Consider the following 20,617-nt stretch of genomic DNA (forward strand, 5'->3'; position numbering starts at 1 on the left):
GCATCTGCCTCAGCCTTCCACTTCCCAGAATTCTCCTCTCTCCTTGTCCCACCTATACTTCCTGCCTGGCTACTGGCCAATCAGTGTTTTATTTATTAACTAATCAGAACAACACATTTAACATACAGAATGTCCCACAGCAACCCTTAGTTTCCCTACCCCAATGGCCAGATACCCCAGCCTTTGGAAAAAGTGGCCTTGTTGTTATTTAAATAATTATTAAATAATAGTAGTAATTATTAAATAATAGTAGTTATTAAATAATAGTAGTAATTACTTTATGCATATTCTGTCAAGAAATATATATCATAACATTGTGCTCTACATGTTAAACATAGACAGTTTAAAAATACAATAATAAAAAATTCAGAGGTTGAAAATAAGCAGAACATACAACACAGTTTTAATATATATGTGTATATATACATATATATGATAACATAATTTTATATGTATAAAACTAAAATTAGAGAAAATATGAGGTAAGCTACATAATTATAATTATTTTACCAAATTGAGGACATCTTAACTACTAGGACTATAAAAGAGCCTAAAAATTTGCCTAATATATTGTTATGAACTAATTATTTAATTTGTATTCAAACTGCTGAGTATTATTAATTTATGTTTGGTATTTGGTGAATTAAAATAATAATACTTCCCAGATATTGACAAAGGTTGATCTGGATATATATACATTATATATATATATATATATATATATATATATATATATATATATATATATATATATATATATATAAAATAGTTTACCTTAGTACTATCTGGAACATGATATTTCCATCAAATTGTCATTTCTAAATTGTACTAATCCCACTAAAAGCAATGAAATAATACTAATTTAAAGGACAAATCTAAAGTGAATAAAAACTGAAGTAAAAATGTAACATAATTGAAAGACCATTAATTATGTGTAAATAGATAAATTTTGTAAGAGATCTTAACATTGGGCATTGGAGAGATGTCTCAGCAGTTAAGAGCACTTGCTGTTCTTACAGAGGACCCAAGTTCTGTTCTGAGCACCCATATCATGGCTTGCAACCATCTGAAATGACAGCTATAAGGGGATCTAATGCCCTATTCTGGTCTCCTTGGGCTCCAGACATGCACGTGGTGCACATACATACAGGCAAATCACCCATACATATAAAAAAATCTAAAATCTAAAAAATAGTAAATAAAATATTTTTAACAATTCTTAAAATTGATTAATATGGCATATAGAGTTACTAGAGTTTTTAGCCACTAATCTAAACTAAGGGAAACTAAGGTAAATGTTGTCTCCTGAATATATTCGTTAGAAGATCATACCCTAAATCTGTGTAGGCCATTAGATCTTTCAATGGGAATAATCTTTTACCCTGTGCAGACTCCATAAATATATAGAAGAAACATTAATTACTTTATGAGAATTAGTACTATAAAGTATGCATATCTGTATGTAATAGGGCCGAAACTTCAGACTATGGGTTCAAAGAAAAAATACACCTTAATTAGATAATGAGGGCAGGTGCCACTACTTATATTGAGGAATGAGTGAGATTTTTGTAGAGTAGACAATACAGATCAAATTATCTGAGGCATATACTTACAACTGTTCAAAGCATATTTAAGGGGCAACTAGAGGCCTTTTTGAAAGGGTTATATTATAGAGAGATAGAGTCTCACATGTATCTCTGGCTATGTAGACCACAGTGGCCTCAAACTCACCTGATATCTACCTGACTCTGCCTCCTAAGTGCTAGTATTAAAGGTGTGCACTAACACTAATGGTTGATATATTACTTTTCAGGAAAACAGGATCTGGTTATAGAGCAGTGGTTTTTAACCTTCCTAATGCTGTGACCCTTTACTGCAGTTCTTCATGTTGTGATGACCCCCAACCATAAAATTATTTTTATTGCTACTTCATAACTGTAATTTTGCTACTGTTATGAATTATAATGTAAATATTTTTGGAACTAGAGGTTTGCAAAAGTGGTCGCAACCCCAGGTTTACAACCATTGTTATAGAGGTTATTTAGTGCTAGGCTAGGTAAATAAATGGAAGATTTGCGAGTGCTATTTAGTTTAAGATAGGGACCTGATTGAAAAGAACCCATTTTTAGAGAAGTAAAACCTTTAAGTACCTCACACAGAACACAAACTCAATTCATGTGGCAGGAATCTTAAAAGTTCTTGTTAATAAAAACAAACCCAGGGCCAGGTATTGGGGTGAACGCTGGAAGATCAGAGAGACAGAACAAGCCACAGTTAACCTCACCTCGCCAATTCCTCAGCTGATCCTGTTTCGTCAGACTGGAAGCCTCTGAGTTCTCATCCAAATGGATCTCAGCTGAACTGCTTCTCAGAAGCCTGAAAGCCTAACCAGCTCTAGTTCCTGGTTTCACGCCTTATATACCTTTTTGCTTTCTGCCATTACTTCCTGGGATTAAAGGCTCACTTCCTGGGATTAAAGGCATGAGTCACCATGCCTGGCTGTTTCCAGTGTGGCCTTGAACTCACAGAGATCCAGATGGATCTCTGCTTTAGGAATGCTAGGATTAAAGGTGTGTGTGCCACCATTTTCTGGCCTCTATATCTAGTGGCTGTTCTGTTCTCTGACCCCAGATAAATTTATTAGGGTGCACAATATTTTGGGGAACACAATATCACCACATATGCATACACAGACACACACAATATCACCACATATGTATACACACACACACACACACACACACACACACACACACACACACCCCTACCCCTCAGATGAAAGGAGACCAGAGATGAAAGGATCAGAGTTGAAGAAACACATTGAACCTTGGCAGTAGAAGCAAAAGCAAGAGACAACTTGAAATAGAGAGCTTGGCTTGGGGTAATGTGCATAGTAGGCTCGAAACTCTGTATCTTTAAGGAGATCATTTTGTTTAAAATAAAACTGTGATCTTTAGAGGTTTGCTGGTAGATGTCTAGGTGAGGTAGGTATTGACTAGGGTAGATACTGACTTTTGCTTCCTTGGTTTCATCTTCTCCAAGAAGAAAGCAATCCTACATGACATCTCTTACCCCCACCATTCTGACCTCTAAGGAGGCAGCTGCTCTTTGAAAATCCTAGCCCATGCCTCATAGTCCTTTCCTTTGTGGTTCCCACTAACAACAGAAATAGGCTTGATTCTTTTCTAAAGAGATTGATTAAATATTAAAGAAGAACAAACAAGAAATTAAAAAAAATAAAATCAAGCCCTGCCAGATTTCTTTAGCATCTTTGATATCACTGGCTCCAGTCAAGCTATCTTCACTCCTTAATTCTCCTTTCCCCATATTTGCCAGTGCTACCCTCTTAAAATCCAAGCTGCAGCACACCACCATTACCCCACTTAACTCTTTCAAGTCATCATTTGTACATGGATGGATTACCCTTTGCTGTATGGGCTTTTTTCTCATGCTGTCCCAGAATAATTTCACTTGAAAGATCAGGAGGCAACTGGGACTTTAGACTCTTGGTTTCTGGTGACAGTATATACAGATGACTTCAAGGAGAAATCCCAGTGAGTGGGACTAGGGTAATTCTGTACCTTAATTTAGCTTGAAGAGTCAACCTATTTATTAACCAGTATTTTTCATAAAAGTTTAAGATAACCTTTTTATTGGTACATATTAATTATATAATAGTGGATTTTATTATAATTTCATATATGTATATAATGCATTTTAGTCATATTTACCCTCTATTACCCTCTTTTGTTCCCCTCCCACTTCCCCAATCCCCTTCTTCTCGATTACTCATTATTCATTCATTTATTTTATTTTCTTGGTTTTTCAAGACAGGGTTTCTCTGTGCAGCTTTGTGTCTTTCCTGGAACTCACTTAGTAGCCCAGGCTGGCCTCGAACTCGTAGAGATCCATCTGGCTTTGCCTCCTGAGTGCTGGGATTAAAGGCATGCGCCATCACCGCACGGCTCATTCATTCATTTCTTTCTGCTTTCTTTGGTGTTTTTGTGAGGAGCTCATAAGACCTGACCCTTCCCTGTATAAAGTTTTTTGAGGAACTTCAACTGATTTCAAAAGATGAAATGATACAAAATGCTCTAAAGAATCAAATGCAGAGAAATTTTGCTCATAGTAAAATGCCAAATAAGTTGTTATAGTTTTGCTACATTTCTCAATACCTGTTTTTAAAATTTTAGGTTGTTTTATCTTATGTGCATGAGTGTATATGTTCCATGTACCTGTGAAAGTCAGAAGAGAGAGTCTGATCTCCAGAAACAAGAGTTAAAGATAGTAGTGAACCACCATGTGGGTTCAGAGTACTGAATGCAGGGCCTCTGTAAGAGCAACAAGTGTTCCTAACCATTGAGCTCTCTCTCTAGCCCATCACTATTATTTTAAGTATCTGAAAAGTTTGGTGACAAATGTGATAGGCTTATGTCAGCATTTTATAGATTTATTTTAATAGAGAGCCTTTGCTTTTGAATCACATACTTTTAACACCCTACAGAGTATACAGAGTATACTTTGTGGAGAATTTGAAATAGAAAATGGTTTATCTGGTGCCGTACAAATAGTTATCAAGTTTCAGTCTAGTATTTATTCTTGATTTCCCCTACTGAACTTCAAGTAAGTTTCTTAATGGGCTGATAGATCATATCTTTTCACTACACACACACACACACACACACACACACACACTGCACTCAGCTGCTTAACTACACATTGAGAGCTTGACAAGTTACTGGTAACTAGTAGCTTCATGGTTTATACCTGTAAGAAATTGAAGCATTAATTATATACATTGGCTTCTGTGTATGTTATGTTTTTCATCTATAAAACAGAATTTCTGTTTTGCCATATGTACCTTTCTCTCACCACAATTGAAATTTGTATATTTCCTTTGTTTCTCTTATGCTTTTGTTGTCGGGAATCCATGGTCCTTGATTCATGATGTTTATTGGAAATAATTGTGGGCTGCTTTGCCTCAAGGATAATTTGATTAGGGGCACTGCTGTTTGACACCATTCAGGAAAATGTTACACGGTAAAGGGTATTGTACTTGTCACCTAATGCCAATGAAGGGAAGGCAGAGACAGGCAAGCTAATAATATGCTAGCCTGGTTATTAACATCCAGCCTTTGGCATTTTTGCCTGTCATCTTTTGTTGATAAGGCTGTCCTAAAAGATAAGAATGTAGTCAATTTGATGAGTTTTATTTGGCAAGGGCAAAAACTAATACCAGATAAAGAAGGTCATAGTTAAGTTGATATAGACAGCCTATGCTTTCCAAAATACTGTTTCTGTTCTCTGAAGTTGGGTATCTGTGGTCGAGAAAAGAGTTTTGTCAGGAAGCAAGATTAGAATGCATTGAAATGAAATGCTCACACTGACTACATCAGCTGTAATGGAGCTTATCTGATGTAGTGACTCAGCCTCTGTGAATCTGACTGTGTATGTGCTCTGTTTTGTGCAGAGAATCATCATCCAGGACCTGCCAGAAGCCACAAGAAAAAAAAATGGGGAGGGGTAAGTTTCTCTTCTCTTTTGAAACGATTTAGATTCTCCTAATAGTAATCTAGTGTTCCAGGGAAATTGAGACTAGAAATATGTTTGTAGATACTTATGTTGTGCTTTTTTTTTTTTTTGGTGATAGAAAATTTGATGTGATCCAACACTATGCAGAAATAGATCAACATACTTTGTGTTACTCACTGGTTCTTTTATTTCTTCTGATATTTGTTTTTGGTGGTGGTGGTGGTGGTGATAGTAGTGTGTGTGTGTGTGTGTGTGTGTGTGTGTGTGTGTGTGTGTGTGTGTGTGTCTGGCAGTACAGGTAGAAATAGTTCAAATTTGATATTGTATAAATTTTCCCAAATTCCAACTTCTTTATAACTCTTGCCAGAGTTACCCATATGCTTTGATGGTATCTAAGTTTTGTATATAGTAACACAAATGGGCTGGATCAGTAATTAAGAGCTCTTAATTTACTTATTGCTCCTTCCAGGATCTAGTTTTGTTTGCCTGTACCAACACCAGGCAACTCACAATTGACTGTAACACCAATTTCAGGTGTTTCAATACCTGTGGCCTCTGTAGGCATGTGTGTGCATGTTGAACACACAAACTCATTTGGGCACACATACACAAAAATAAATTACTAAATATTTTTTAAAGAAAATAATAACACAAACAAAAAAGTTCCTTTTATGCAGCCAGTGTTTTTAGTTTCTTTTAAAGTGAAAAAGTCAGCACTAAGAACCATTGCATGAATTCTTTGTGCTTATTTTTGCTTTTACATGAAGTTATTATGGACAGTAGACAATAGAGAAATTTAGGTTCATTTCATTACTAATATGGACCATCCATAACAATGACTTCATCAATAATTCTAGTCCATATAAATAATATAAACAACATGCTAAACCGGGTGATGGTGGCACATGCCTTTAATCCCAGCACCTGGGAGGCAAAGCCAGGAAGGTGGATCTCCAATTTTGAGGCTAGTGTGGTGTACAAAGTGTGTTTCAGGACAGCAAAGGAAACTCTGTCTTGAACCATTCACACACACACACACACACACACACACACACACACACACACACACCTCCCCCCCCCAAAAAAAAGCAACATGCTATAAAGGGCATTGAGGAAAGATGCTGTGTGGAATACTATGCTAAAAAACATATGGATCCAGAGTTTAAAGGCCAGAATTCAAGTTCCAATGCCACTACTTCAGTTAAATCTCAAAGATTCCCTAAACGGGCTTTTTTTCATCTCTGAAGTAGAATTAATGCGTCCTGTACTTCCAGCCTCAGGAGGATGTGGTTAGCATACTGTGATATAGTAATGTAGTCTGCAAAGATGGGCATATTTCCAGTCTGGAGATTGAAAAACGGAAGTGCTTCACATAATGTTGTTTTTACAAACACAGGAAGCTTGTGAGAGCTGCTTTTTGACTGCAGGTAGTAACCACATTGAAAGCATTCTTATAAATGTCAAAGAGACACCATCCTTTTTTCTTTAAGCTTTGCTTAGGTTTGCTTGATTATATTTGTTAATTGCCGATACTTTTAGTGGAAAAAAGAGAATGTTACTATGTGTGCTTATATTTTTCTTTTTTGGTGCTGTATAATGAAATTTTTACTGCATTTGGTAAACATTCTCACAAACATAACTCAGTATAGCATACAACAGGACACAATTGCAAAGATGAGACCAGACTTGTGTGAGAAATTTAAATTGAAGTTAATTTATTTTACTATTCTTTAATAAAGACAAATCAATATTTTGCAAGTATATGAAACTTTTATTAATGGGACATGAAAGATCATAAAGTTTAAATCTTTAAAAGGAGGAACAGGGACTCTGTAGTTCAGTTGTTAGAGTGCTGACCTAGCAAATACAAAGCCCTGGATTTAGTCCCTAGCATTGCATGAGCAGTTGGTACATGTTGACACTTCTAGCACTTGGGAAATGAAGGCTATGAGACCAAGTATTCAGGACTAACCTTGAATATATAGCTATTCTGACACAAGCCTGTAATTCCTGAGACCTCATCACAATAAAATGGGAGGGCAGGTAAAGAAAAGACATGTATATTTAATTTCTTATTTGACTATAATCAGTGTTTATAGTGTTTACTGTGTGTAGTATTGAAATTGCTTTTACTCTTTATGAAGTATTTAATTAGGACTTATAATTTAGGACTCAAGAATTTGTAGTTATTTTTATATCAATAAGTATTTGCAGTACTTTGTAACTCACAGATGTTTCCTCTGACAATTATCTTATTTATCTTGTGTTGTAAGAAAACTCTTATTATAAAATTAAGGTAATATATTTATAGATAAACTGAAACTGATTTAGAAAATATCTATAGTGAATAGCCTATAAATAGTTTATATATTAGAGAGTGAAAATGCAGAACTAGGTCTTATGTCATGTTTTCATTTCTTCTGATGAACTCTAAATATCCTAATTATTAGTAATGTGTGAAGTTGATTACATGACAGGAGCCCTCTGTTGCTAAGAAAAGTATGGGGGTAATTATTTTTTTTCAGATCCATAATGATATTCTGATATCATAGGGGGATAGACAGATAATCAAAGTGAAATAGCTCAGTGTCCACTAACATTTTTGGTGACAGCAAAATCACACAGCTGTTTCAGATAGCAAAGTGCCACAAATATAATAATCCTGTAACAAACAATGACCCAGGAGTGCAGAAATTCAAAGGCCAGCAGCACAGTTTGTCAAAGATCATAGCAGATGTCAAGACATTTCACTTCACAAGCTTTGTTCTGAACATTCCACAAGCAAAGGCCCATAAAAGAAAAGGCTCAGTCAGCACTATTCACATGTCCTATGTGAAAGTTATCCTTTTGGCTAAAGACCTTTTTATCTTTATGCCTTTTCTTGAAAAAAGAATATAATGTGTCATGTAACCCATAATTTTATGACATGAGATTATGAGATGCTGGTTCAAAAAAAGAACGATGTATGATTATATGTAAACTTGTAGTAGAAAATTAGCATTTTTACAAAGAAGAGAATGGGAAGACTTTGCCTTTTCAGGTGAAACTTAAAGTTTTATTTTTACTCTTCTTCCCCTAATTAGTACATTTCTAACAAAATGATTTTTAGACAACACAGTACTCTGAATAATGTCTTTATCCATAAAACAAATTGATTTTACTGTGATTTTTATTATTATCTGCGTTCTGATTCTTTTAAGATATATCTATTCATATGGAAATTTTTTCTGTGTTAAAATTCATCACATCTACAAGTGCTTTTGCAGTATTTATTACATCTGTTTGTTATTCATGGCTAATTTTCCTGTCTTCACCGTAAGAACAGAGGTGCTCTCTCACCAGGACAGCACAATAGAGCCAACCCTGTTAGCACAAGTGTGGGTGAGCAAGCCCCGAAATTGCGAGGATGGGAGAGCTGTCCCCATTACCCATCTACTTTAGGGTGGCATGGGTGGGGGAGAGTTGATGAACTAGCTACAGCATTCAGGAAATGGGCCCTGCCTCTCCCCTAGGCAGTACAATAGAGCTGCTCAGTGGTTGGAGGTGAGGGTGACCCAGCCCTAATGTTATGAACAAAGGAGAGCTGCCCCCATTACTCACCTGACATGTGGTAGCATGAGCAGAGGAGAGATGCCCTCCCCACCACCTGCAGACCATCAGTGCCTGAGACGGGTGGAGGAGCTGGCCCTGGGGTCGTAAGAACAGGAGGGCTGTCCCTACCCCTCGCCAGCTGCAGCACTCGGTAGAATGGCCCCTGTACCTTGTATGGGCAACATAATAGAGCTGGAGTGGGAGAGCCAATCCTGAGGGCATGAAAGCAGGAGAACTGGCCCTACCCCTCACTCATTGCTGCAAGAGGTGAATTAGCTGGGGCAATGCTGGAGAGCTCACCCTGGTGGTGAGGACAGGTGAGACCTGGCTGGTGGACCAACGCTACAGCTGCCCATGACCAGATCCAGGGTTATAACTTGGCCCACCCCAACATCCACCCCATCTATGATCTGCTGGAGCATGTGAAGTGACCTGACCCACAGACCCAAAGCTACAGGATCTCCACAACACAGGGCAAAAACAGGATATCCAGGAAGAGTCCCAGTGAGGGCCCAGCATAGATAGTGTAAGGAGAAACCAGAGGCTTCAAACCAGACCAATGACTCTTTGCAATGAACACTTGCAAATAAAGATGTATGAACAGAGGAGTTTACAGCATGACTCACTGTCACTCTGCAGCTTCCATGATGAGGTTTTATATATTTTTTTCCATTTTTAAATTTTTTTTCTCTTCACTTTTGTTTTATTTGTGTGTAGGGGCGAAGGGAAGATGCAAAGGGATGTGGAAATGAATGGGTTCAAGATACATGATGTAAAAGACAAATACAATAAATAAAAAGAAAAAAAGAACAGAGGTGCTGAGGAGGCTCATCGTGGTGTTTCAATAACAGTAAGACATAGGTGCCCTATTTACAAAATAGGAAGTATGGCCATGCATCTTTAAACACATGGTTTTGTTTGTTTGTTTGTTTATTTTGCTTTTCTTTACGGAAACTAACATATCTGGATAGCAAGCAGGTATTATTTGGCAAGATAAAGAGAAAAAGTGAGAAAGTAGTTTAACTCTTTCTCTTTTTCCTTTTCTGGTATTGAGATTTCAGAGCTCATTTAAATGCTGAGGCAAGAAGCAGAGTTCTAAATTTAAAAGAGTGTTTTAGACCTATAAACTCTGAGTCTGAAAAGTCACTTCTTACCTTCATGTTCCATACATAATGGTAGCATGCCCTTGCTGTTCAGCTGTGAATGAACAGAGAGCAGTGCTGTCAATGGTGGCATTCCTTGGGCCAGACAAGATGGCACAAGCCTATACACCAGGCACTCAGAAGGTAAAGAGAAAAAGATGAACTCAAAGTCAACTTCACAGTTGAAAACCAGCTTGCCCTATGTGAAAACCTGTTCAAAAAAAACCAAATGACAAAAACAAACAAAAAAAACACTTCCATGATGATAGTAATAATATGGTGATTAAGAACTTCTGAAAGAGATTAAAAAACTAAAAAGAAAGAACCCCTATATAAAAATCTCAAAAAATATTTTAATTAAAAGAAGAAATGATTTAGAAAATGAGCTTTGGGATTTCACATTTCGTAACTCATAGTCTCTTTGTGATCTCTGCTGTTGTTAAAGGCTTATTATTCCCAACTGTAGAAGGAACAGTTTGATAAAAATGAAACAAACACAAAACAATTAATGTATTCTGTTCTCTTTTTGGTTGTGAGCTTTTAAGGGCTGAGTCATCTTTCCAGCCAGTATTCTGATCCCTTAAGGGATATTGTGTAAAATCCTTAAACTCAGAAAAAAAAATACTTAAAAAAATAACAAGACAAAATAAGCAAACAAACACTGGTAGTCGTGCATAGACTAGTGATCTATCCTCATACAAAGTCTTGATACATTGGAAACATGGTTGAGTTCTTTGAGGTAAAAAGGACAATAATATGAATTAAGCCAAGAGTTATGCAGCATGACAATATGAGGAAAGATGGCTTACTACGGACACAGCACATCTCAATTCTTTGCAATTCTGAATGTCAACTTTGGCATAAAGCTCCATATTTTTCAAACAAGGAATGAGTCTTCAATTGACAAGTTGTAAATTGACAGTCTCTTAACATATGGCCTAATGTTATTTGGAAGCTCTTTGATTTGTATAGTTCAAGTAATGACATTTATTTAATGTCAATTAATTATTTCATTTTCTTGCCTTTATTAGATCTTAGAGTCTCTTTATTATGGTGACATTTGTGTTGCTGCAGTTTAGATGATGTCACTAGTTTATTGTAAGCACTTATCTTCCTAATTTTATAACAGTAATACAAATCTACTTGGGTTTGACAGCTACCATTATTTATTCCTGGCAAGTGTTTTCCACTAGAAAAAAAAATGGGCTGTTTAATGGACATGCTAGCTCTTAAAACCCACTAAAGAGACCTTTTGTCATTGATGTAGTCTCTTTTTTGCCTTTTATATAGATTTGAGAATATAACACTCAGTGCATAAGTAGAATTTTTAAATTTTTTATTTAAATTTGTTTTTAGACAACTTTACACGTGTACACAATGCATAGTGTCCACTTTAAACTCCCACCTCCTCACCATCTCTGTTAATTCTTACCCTCCCTACAAATCTCTCTCTCTCATGTTTATATCTATTCATTTTGTTTTATGACTAACTTAGTTAGGGTTTCTATTGCTGTGAAGAGATACCACGACCATGGCAACTCTTATAAATGGAAATATTTAATGTGGTGGCTTGCTTACAGTTCACAGGTTTAGTCTGTTATCATGGTGGGAAGCAGGGCAACATGCAGGCAGACATGGTCCTGGAGCTGAGAGTCCTTAACATCTTTATCCAAAGGCAACAGGAAGAGAACTGAGACACTGGGTGTGGCTTGAGCATATATGAGAACTTAAAGCCCGCCTCTACAGGGACACACTTCCTCAAAAAAGACCATACCTACTCCAACAAAGCCATACCTTATAATAGTGAAACTACCACAGTGACTCACTGAGATTAACCAGGGTGTCTGTATGATCATGGGTTTGGAGCTAATGGCTGGAGGTTGGTGGGCTCAGCAATAGGTATACAATCTAAGACAGTGCCTTTTACTTTCCTAGAACCTGTCAATAAACCAATAGTTCAGAGGGTACAGTGAAGGGCTCCCTGATTCTCCTTCCCTTTTCCTTCACAGATTATTTATACCCTGATCTTTTGACTGATTGCAAAGGTAGTGTCAAGTCCAGAGAATGGTATTTCACAGCCCCACACCATCTATTCTGGCTTTTACATACTTCCTAATACCCTCTTGCACAGTATTTTCTTAGCCTTAGAAAGGGTTGTTTAGGACTGGGCCTACAACCATTGTTTATTCTCTACATTTTGGGTAGCCATGAGGCTCTGCATTCACCACCTTTCATTGTCAGAGGAGGCTACTCTGATTAAGGTTAGAAGTATCTTTTGTCTGTGAGTATAAGCATAGCTATTTATCAAAATATGTGTTTTTAATGCTTTCTTAATCTCAAAATAATTGACCTTTTAAAATTGAGTCCAAAGTGACATAAGTGTGGCCATTTTATTTTTTTATCTTTATTTTTGGTTTTTCAAGACAGGGTTTCTCTGTGTAGTTTTGGTGCCTGTCCTGAATCTCCCTCTATAGACCAGGCTGGCCTCGAACTCACAGAGATCTGCCTGGCTCTGCTTCCCAAGTGCTGGGATTAAAGGCATGCACCACTGCAGCCTGGCCAAGCGTAGTCATTTTAAAGTATGTAGGTGCGGGGTGTTTACCCATCAACCCCACAGTTCCCCAGAGTTTTCCTGAGTGAGAGCAGCAGGAAATATTAGCTAGAAAGATTTAGATTGTTGAGATAAACAAAGTACAGGATAGCCTCAAGAGGCCTGGAACCTATTCCAAAGGGTCCTGACTGTCTCTGCCCCAGGGTATTTATAGAAACGCCAAGGTGTGGAGCAAAAGACTTCCCCCAGCACAGCCAAGTGCAGACCATCTCAGATACCTGCATTCAGGCCCGTGGTCCTAATCATCCTCTCTATGTAGACCTGCTGGGTAAAGCCACTAGGAACCTGAAAATGGGCTCCCACAGGTCCCCCTTTCTTAATATATAAAAATAACTCATTATTAAGAGCTCACAGCAATCTCCATAGCCGTTACACCTCCCAGTATGGGAGGAGAGGATGATAAAGATGGCATTTCTTTTTTGGATTGGGTCCAAGGTGACTACAGCAGTCTTAGCTGCATCAAGCCCTTTCTAAACCAAAAACTCTTAATGCAATTGCAAACCTAAAGAATACCTTAGTCCATCATTCCCAGTAACATGCTAACATAAATATTGCTATACATTAGTTACTATTTTCTCAGTCTTACAACTTAAACTCTTAATAGAACCATTTGAATTTCTTGCTAACAGAACATAGGAAAAACTTCTGATGCTTTCACATCAAACTTAAGTATTTCCTTAACTTCAAACATACATTCAACCTTAATTCAATCATAACTCCCCCCTTTTTTAAACAAAATCTCAAACCTAGTTAGGAAAAAAACAAACATACAATTCCCACAAACACATATTGAAAAGCAATATTCTCAGTCTAACACTTACACTTTGAAAATTTTTAGCAAAACATTCAAAAGCAGTTTCTTAATAAAACTCTTTAAATTTTAAAGTAGTCTCTTAGTATACCCCATTTACATTTCCTACTAACAAAACATAACATTAATCCACTCAAATAACAAGAAAAATATTTTTTAATTAAATAGACTAAGGAATATTACTTCTCCCTTTTCTTTATAATTTTTTAAAACAAAATCTCAAGCCTGGTTAGAAAACCCAAACTTTTCCATTTAAACAGTTCCATTTGTAACACAAAACCAGTTCCATAAGTAATTCCATTTTTACATGAACAGTCCCATAAAGCAGTTCCATTTTTAACACAAAACAATTCATGAATCAGTTAATAAAGCATATTTGCATACACAAAACTGCATCTTGAGTCTAGGTAGAAACAATAAATTTCTTCATTTAAACAGTTCCATTTTTAACACAAATAATTCCAGAAAAGTTTCTAGGTAATCACTATAAGTAAATTCAAAATTGCCCCATTGCAATGAAATCACTATTGTTCATTTCATTTCTTAATTCCCCAAATTCAAATACATTCTGGTACTAGCCTTCCAAATATGAAGAAATCCATAACAAAGACCTTTTTGTAGTTTTATCTCAATTTTTTAAGTTCAAAACGTTTAAAAAAAAGTAAATTCTAGTATCAGACTTTCACTTCCAAATATGAAGAGACATTTTACAGCCAAAACTTTTTGCAGTTAATTTTAGTTCAAACAAGCGTGTCTGCAACTTTCATTCTCAAGCCAGAGACCTTTGTAGTTATAGTAACATTTTAAACTGCACCATTTTTGATGTGAGCTCGGGTTTTTCTGTGTTGCATTGATTTTCCATGGATCTCAGCTGTGGATACCTTGTGCTAGTTCTGGTGTCCGCCATTCTTAGCTTCTTGGTGGCTTCTGGCCACCAAGCTTTTGAAACCACTCAGACTGCCGGCTTTGCAGTCTACTAGGACACCGTCTACTGCATCTCAGGTTCTTTCATTAAGAATAGACTCACACTTAACATTTACACTTTTTTTTTTACAAACTCACACATAACATATCTTGCAAAACATTTAGACTTACATTCAACATTTACACTTTTTTACAAACTCACATATAACATATTATCATCTACTTATTTATATACTTCTTATTTACTTATCTCCTTAAGGAAACTCTCTTAAGACTACCTTAGCAAATATATATTTACTTCTCATAGTCATCTTTTATAACTAGCATCTTTACTTATTTACTTCTTATATTCTTATTTAAACTTATATTTACAACTAGCATCTTCTTACAAGCTTATAATAGAACTACCTTAGATACTTCTTGCAAGCTTATATTCTTAAAGAAATTCTATAGATCTATTTTACAAACTTATATTTATAAGAACTATTAAGCAAACTCTACAGGACTACCATTAGCATATATCTAACTTAGCAAACACCTAAAGATTTCTTACCACTTAGAAGAGATTTAACATTTTCTAATAAGAAATAATTTTCTACTTATTCTTAATTATTATTATCTCTATTAGAAAGTTTCTCTTAACTATACAGGAAGTATGCAAATCATTTCCAAAGTTCAGAGCTTATCATTCTGAAAGTTCTTGAGAAACAAGTTTAATTCTTTAATGGCTCTCTCTTAACTCTGGGATTTAATGAATTCTGTTGCTATGCATTTCAGATCTTTTATAACAGCTCTGTTAACAGCTATGCCAGTTTAGAGCAAACTCAAAAGAAAGAAAAGAGAAGAAAAGAAAAAACCTTGTAAAGAGTATTCTGTCTCAACGGACAGTTTTCCAACAGGAGAAGATAGTTGTCTAAATTGGAGTGGGGTTCCAGACCTGCAGCTTTCAGCAGGTCTGAAAACATTGCTGAAACTTAGTTACAATTGTCTCAAACTCCTCAGCAGTCTGGAAGCCTCTTTATTCTCCTACTATCCCCAGACTGCAAGATGGAACCTTAATATCAAGAGCATTGTTTCAGCTGCTTTTATTTATTTATTTATTTATTTATTTATTTATTTATTTATTTATTTATTTATTTTGGTTTTTCGAGACAGGGTTTCTCTGCATAGCTTTGCGCCTTTCCTGGAGCTCACTTGGTAGCCCAGGCTGGCCTCGAACTCATAGAGATCCGCCTGGCTCTGCCTCCCGAGTGCTGGGATTAAAGGCGTGCGCCACCACCACCTGGCCAGCTGCTTTTTACACTCATCACCAAACTCTGATACGATTTTCTCCCCTTCTTAATTTTTTAAAGCTGTATTTGCCATGAGTTCTTTAACAATGCCGATGTTTCTGATAGATTTTTTTTATTAGCCCAATATTTTCACCAAAACTGTTACTATTCAAAGGAGTCAAGAACATAGATGTTCTTTCATAAAACATATCCTTCATTAGCTTACTCTGAGGAAGAGTATTTTCATGATTTAGCATTTTCACTTCATTAGTTTTAACTCCTGATGCTAGCATTATTAGTACCTGTGATATTTAGCATTGATTTCTTATAAGGAACTTTCAGGTGAAACAACTAAATTTTGTAAGACAGCTAGATTTTCTGAAGTTTGTTCCCATCAATAAAGCAGTCATTTCTTTTTGAGTGCCTGTTTCCTTGTCTCCTTATTAGGTTTGCAAAAGAATTATTCATTGCAGGCTGTTTGTTCAAAAGGCAAAGAGCTTTTTTTATTTTCCCGTAAGTTTCTTCATATCTAAGACAGTGTTCCTAAGAAGCAAGCTTTTTGTCTGATCTGAGTTCTCAAGAGGTAAGATAAAGCTTTCCAGCGTTGGTATGAAAAGAAACTTCATTCTGAGCTGAAAAAAAGTTTTTGAATAGTATTGCCATCTTCTGCTGAAAAACTATCTTTCCCAGAAAGCATTTCTCTATCAGTCCATTGTTGCAAACTAGCTTTCGGACTTCATTTCCCATAGTTTTTTTTGGGTCTGAAAGTCAACTTCTGGTTCTCTTTTACTGGGCTTGCTTTCAAAGTTTTTTGCCTGGGAGGTTTGAACCAAGTTTTTGCATTTTCAGCTATGGGAAATTGGGAGATTTCTGCTTGTTTTTTTTTTTTTTTTTTTTTTTTTTTTTTTTACCAGGCTTGCTTTCAAAGTTTTTACCCAGGAGGTTTGAACCAAGCATCAGGTGATGGAGAGGTTTCTGCTCTCTGTGCTGGCCTCAACAGGTGTCTCTCCTTCATCTGACACTGGCCCGGGATCAGAACCACATCTACCTCCTTAGCATGTATTGAGGCTGCCATTCCCTTTACCAAGTTCCCTCGGGGCTTGTGTTTTGCCTTAGCCAGTCAGTGAAAAACAAAAGCATTTAGGACAGCTTTTCCATAGCTCCTTCAGAGAGATTTTCTCCCACTGATAGATCTTTATCTCATTTTGCTTGTTCCTTTCCTCCCAGATGCAGAGCTTCAGATATCTCGGGCTGCTGCTCTGTTCCTCTGCTAGCTGCCTCTAGAGATAGGCCCCCCCCCCCCCAATCTGCCTCAAATTCCAGCAGCTTTCCTTAGATCTTGCATTTTCTGGAGAGGAATCTGTCCCTTCTTCTTCAGAGTCTTTCTCCCAGACAATTCCCAGTTTGGTCTCAGTTTATCCCCTCTGCCCCAGAAACAGTTTCCCAACGCCACAGTAGCAGCTATTCTCTGCTTCTGAAGGTAGGGTTTTTAGTCTGTCTCTATTTTCGGGGTCTGTGTGATTTGAGTACAGACTGAAAAATCAAGCTTCTGCTTTTTTAACAAGGGAGGTTTTTGCCATCTCTAAACTCACATTAAGACAGGTGTACTTCCCTCATCAGGCCTTTTACCTGACCCAGTCCCCCAGTGGGTTGTGTTTGTTTGTCTGGGTGCTCAAAGACAGAGCTTATGCCAGAGGCAGTCACCCCTTAGGGCTACACTCCCTCATCTCACCAGGAGTCAGTTGAAACAAAGTTATTTTTCAGAAAGATGCTATCTCTGATAGAAAAGAAAGCTTTGCTCCTGGTTACTTCTCCATTCTGCCCTGGCTGGACTCTTTCCCCAGACAGCGTTCTGACTCAGCAGCCCAACTGCAGACACAGTTTTGCTTTACTGCTTTCCCAGAAGGGTCCTTTCTCTGCTAGGAAAGCTTTTCTCAGAGAGATTTCTTTTTGCAGCTGTGGACCCTGTGTAGCCCCCACCTAACAACCCAGGACTTGCAGGAAAGCGGGCAACTGTGCCATTCCTGCCAGCTTTAGCTTTGTTTGTTCATTAGCAGTTTTCCCCTGGGTCCTGCACCTTCCTGCCTCAGCTCTACACTCCAGGAAGTTATTCACAACTGCAGGAACTCTGGTATCCCCAGAATGTACTCAAACTTGGAGGTACTGGCTAGTTGCTTCTCAGTTGTTGGTTAGAAGTGAGGATACAACACTTAACAGAGAGAGTTTAAGCTCATTGCTTCAGGGGATCTTTTTGTTAGGGCAATTGGGAGCACCCTTTCATTCTGACAAGTGCTCACTCAGAAACAAAACCCTTGATGCCTCAGCTCAGCTGTAACTGAAAGGCTTGGCTTTTTTGCTTTTCCCAAGTAAACAGTTTGTTGCCCATTGGACTCTCCCAAGCATTTCCTCAGGATATTCTGACCTGCTACCTTTTACTAGCTTGAAGAGACAGAGCTTAAGAGAGTTTTTTTGGGAACTCCATCCCTGCCTCCTTCATTGCAGGGAGGATTTTTCTGGCTCGAAAGACAGACTTAGAGAGTTTTTGCTATTATAAGAGGTTTGTTGTTTTCCCTTAGAGCTAATCTTCAGGTGATTCTAATTTTTCACACTTCTGAGAGAAATTTCTGAAAGGTTTTAGTTTATGTTTTTTTTAAGAGAGCTTTTAGTTTGAGAAAGATTAAGGCTTTTTAGAGAGATTTTTTTTCCAATTTTCCCAAGAAAAGCTATTAGTTTAAGAGAAAGATTTTTTTCCAAAAGAGAAAGACCAACTTTTCCCAAAACTTCTGAACTTTAAACATTTTGGCTTCTTACACTCGCATTTTTGCCTCAGGGAGAAATCACTTTCTCCTGACGCTTGGACTTAGTATTTCAGCTGTCCCCAGACCAAAAGCTTCCATAGGAAACTTTTTTCTGTCCGATAAACTCAGAGCCTTTTTACTACCCATAAAGCTCAAAGAAAGATTTTTCTTTCCCATTTTGCATTCCTAGCTGCCAAAGTTAGAAAATTAAAGTTTTTCTGTCTAGTTGCCTAACTTATCTTAAATAATTTTTTCTACAAGCTCTTACACTTCTAAGTTTTTCCTATAGTATATTACTACACTATAGCTTATACTTATTTTTCACAGGTATAAATTAAAGAGATAGAAGATAGAAAACTTGAAAGAGGAGATTTTTTCACTGCAGCATCAGACATCCTTCCAGTCCGTTTTTCCTTTTCTCTTGAGGATAACCCCCCACATATATATATATTCCATTATAACACCGGACATATCCCCTTTTCCACTGGCAGGATCTAACTCAACATTATCGCCAAAAACTCTGTATAAAACTATTATTTGTCTTTAGTTCCTATTTTTTTTGTCTTTAGACCCTATTCCTTTGTCTTTAGTCCTTGTTCATTTGTCTTTAGTACCTGTTCATGGCACCATTATGTGGGGTGTTTACCCACCAACCTCACATTTAGTTCTGCCAACAATTTCTAAACCACTTTCATCAGTCATAAAGAAGATCCCATACCCAGTAATCTGTAACTGTATATTTTCTCCACCTTAAAGACCCTGGAAATTTCTATTCTGCCTTCTGTTTCTACAAATTCAACTAGTCTAGATATTTCATATAAATGGAATCATGTGGTATGTTACTTGAGTTCCCTAATGATATATACTGTAGAACAGTGGTTCTCAACCTGTGGATCATGACTCCTTTAAGGTCGAAAAACCCTTTCACAGGGGTCACATATCAGATATCCTACATATCAGATATTTACATTATGATTCACAGCAGTAACAAAATTACAGTTATGAAGTAGCAACAAAAATAATTTTGTGGTTGGGGGTCATCACAACATGAAGAACTGTATTAAAGGGTCACAGCATTAGAAAGGTTGAGAATCACTGCTACAGTAGTATTGTTTTATAGATCCATTTGATATCTATATACTTGACTTTGGTGAGGTATTTGTTAAGGTCTTTGGCACATTTGTTAATCTGTTTGGTATTTTATTCTTGAGTTTTGGAATTTTTGACTCAAGGACTGAGTATATAGCCAGGGCTAACCTTGAACTTGCGGTCCTCCTGCTTTTGCTTTGTGTAATGGTCTTTTATTACATATAATTTGTAAAATTGTTACCCAGCCTGTGGTTTGTCTTTCATCCTTATGATATGATTATGTTTCTTATGAGTCAAAGAGAGAGAAGCAGATGGTTCTAGAGACTGAGGCAAATTCTAACCCTATAATCAAATGTCTGTGTTTTTGGTTTAGTCACTTAGCTTGTACATTTCCATTTCCTAGTCAGTTAAATAAAAGGATTGAGATGGATCAGTGGTTTCTCTTACACTCAGTGAAGCATTAAGTTTTCTAAAGGTGCCCCTGAGGGAAGGGAGAAAAGGAAGGGCTTCAGACAGAATAACTCCATTTTAGAATTTTTTTTTTGTCTTTTTTCTTCCTATAGCTTTGATTTGAAGAGGATTCCTTGACTAGTTAACTTTAGGATACCACCATTTGATTAAATGAATCTCAAAAAATGCTTTTTCACATTTTAGATCCTGTGTTTTGTAAACACTAATTTGCACCTACTGAAGTTATTTCAGTGTGCAAACAGAAAAAAAAAAATCCACAATTTTGGTGATCAATTTGGCTTTAATGATTATTAGGTTGTTTCTTAGTAAATATTTGTAGTGTCTGCTTGTTAAAGGCTTATAAGATATAGGTCTCCCTGCTATCTACTAACCAGGTG

The 20,617-nt window shown here is 36.8% G+C and overlaps 1 protein-coding gene across 2 annotated transcripts in view; it reads left to right on the forward strand.

The window, feature by feature from the left end:
• Positions 1-20,617, forward strand: part of Prrg1 (proline rich and Gla domain 1) — a 113,865-nt gene that overhangs the window by 56,398 nt on the left and 36,850 nt on the right. For both annotated transcript variants that reach the window (XM_076562199.1, XM_015990199.3), the window contains exon 2: positions 5,471-5,523. In XM_076562199.1, the coding sequence (XP_076418314.1) occupies positions 5,514-5,523 (10 nt within the window). In that variant the 5' untranslated portion in view covers positions 5,471-5,513. The remainder of the gene's footprint in view (positions 1-5,470; positions 5,524-20,617) is intronic.

This window comes from Peromyscus maniculatus, chromosome X, assembly GCF_049852395.1.
Source record: "Peromyscus maniculatus bairdii isolate BWxNUB_F1_BW_parent chromosome X, HU_Pman_BW_mat_3.1, whole genome shotgun sequence".
Lineage (NCBI taxonomy): Eukaryota > Metazoa > Chordata > Mammalia > Rodentia > Cricetidae > Peromyscus > Peromyscus maniculatus.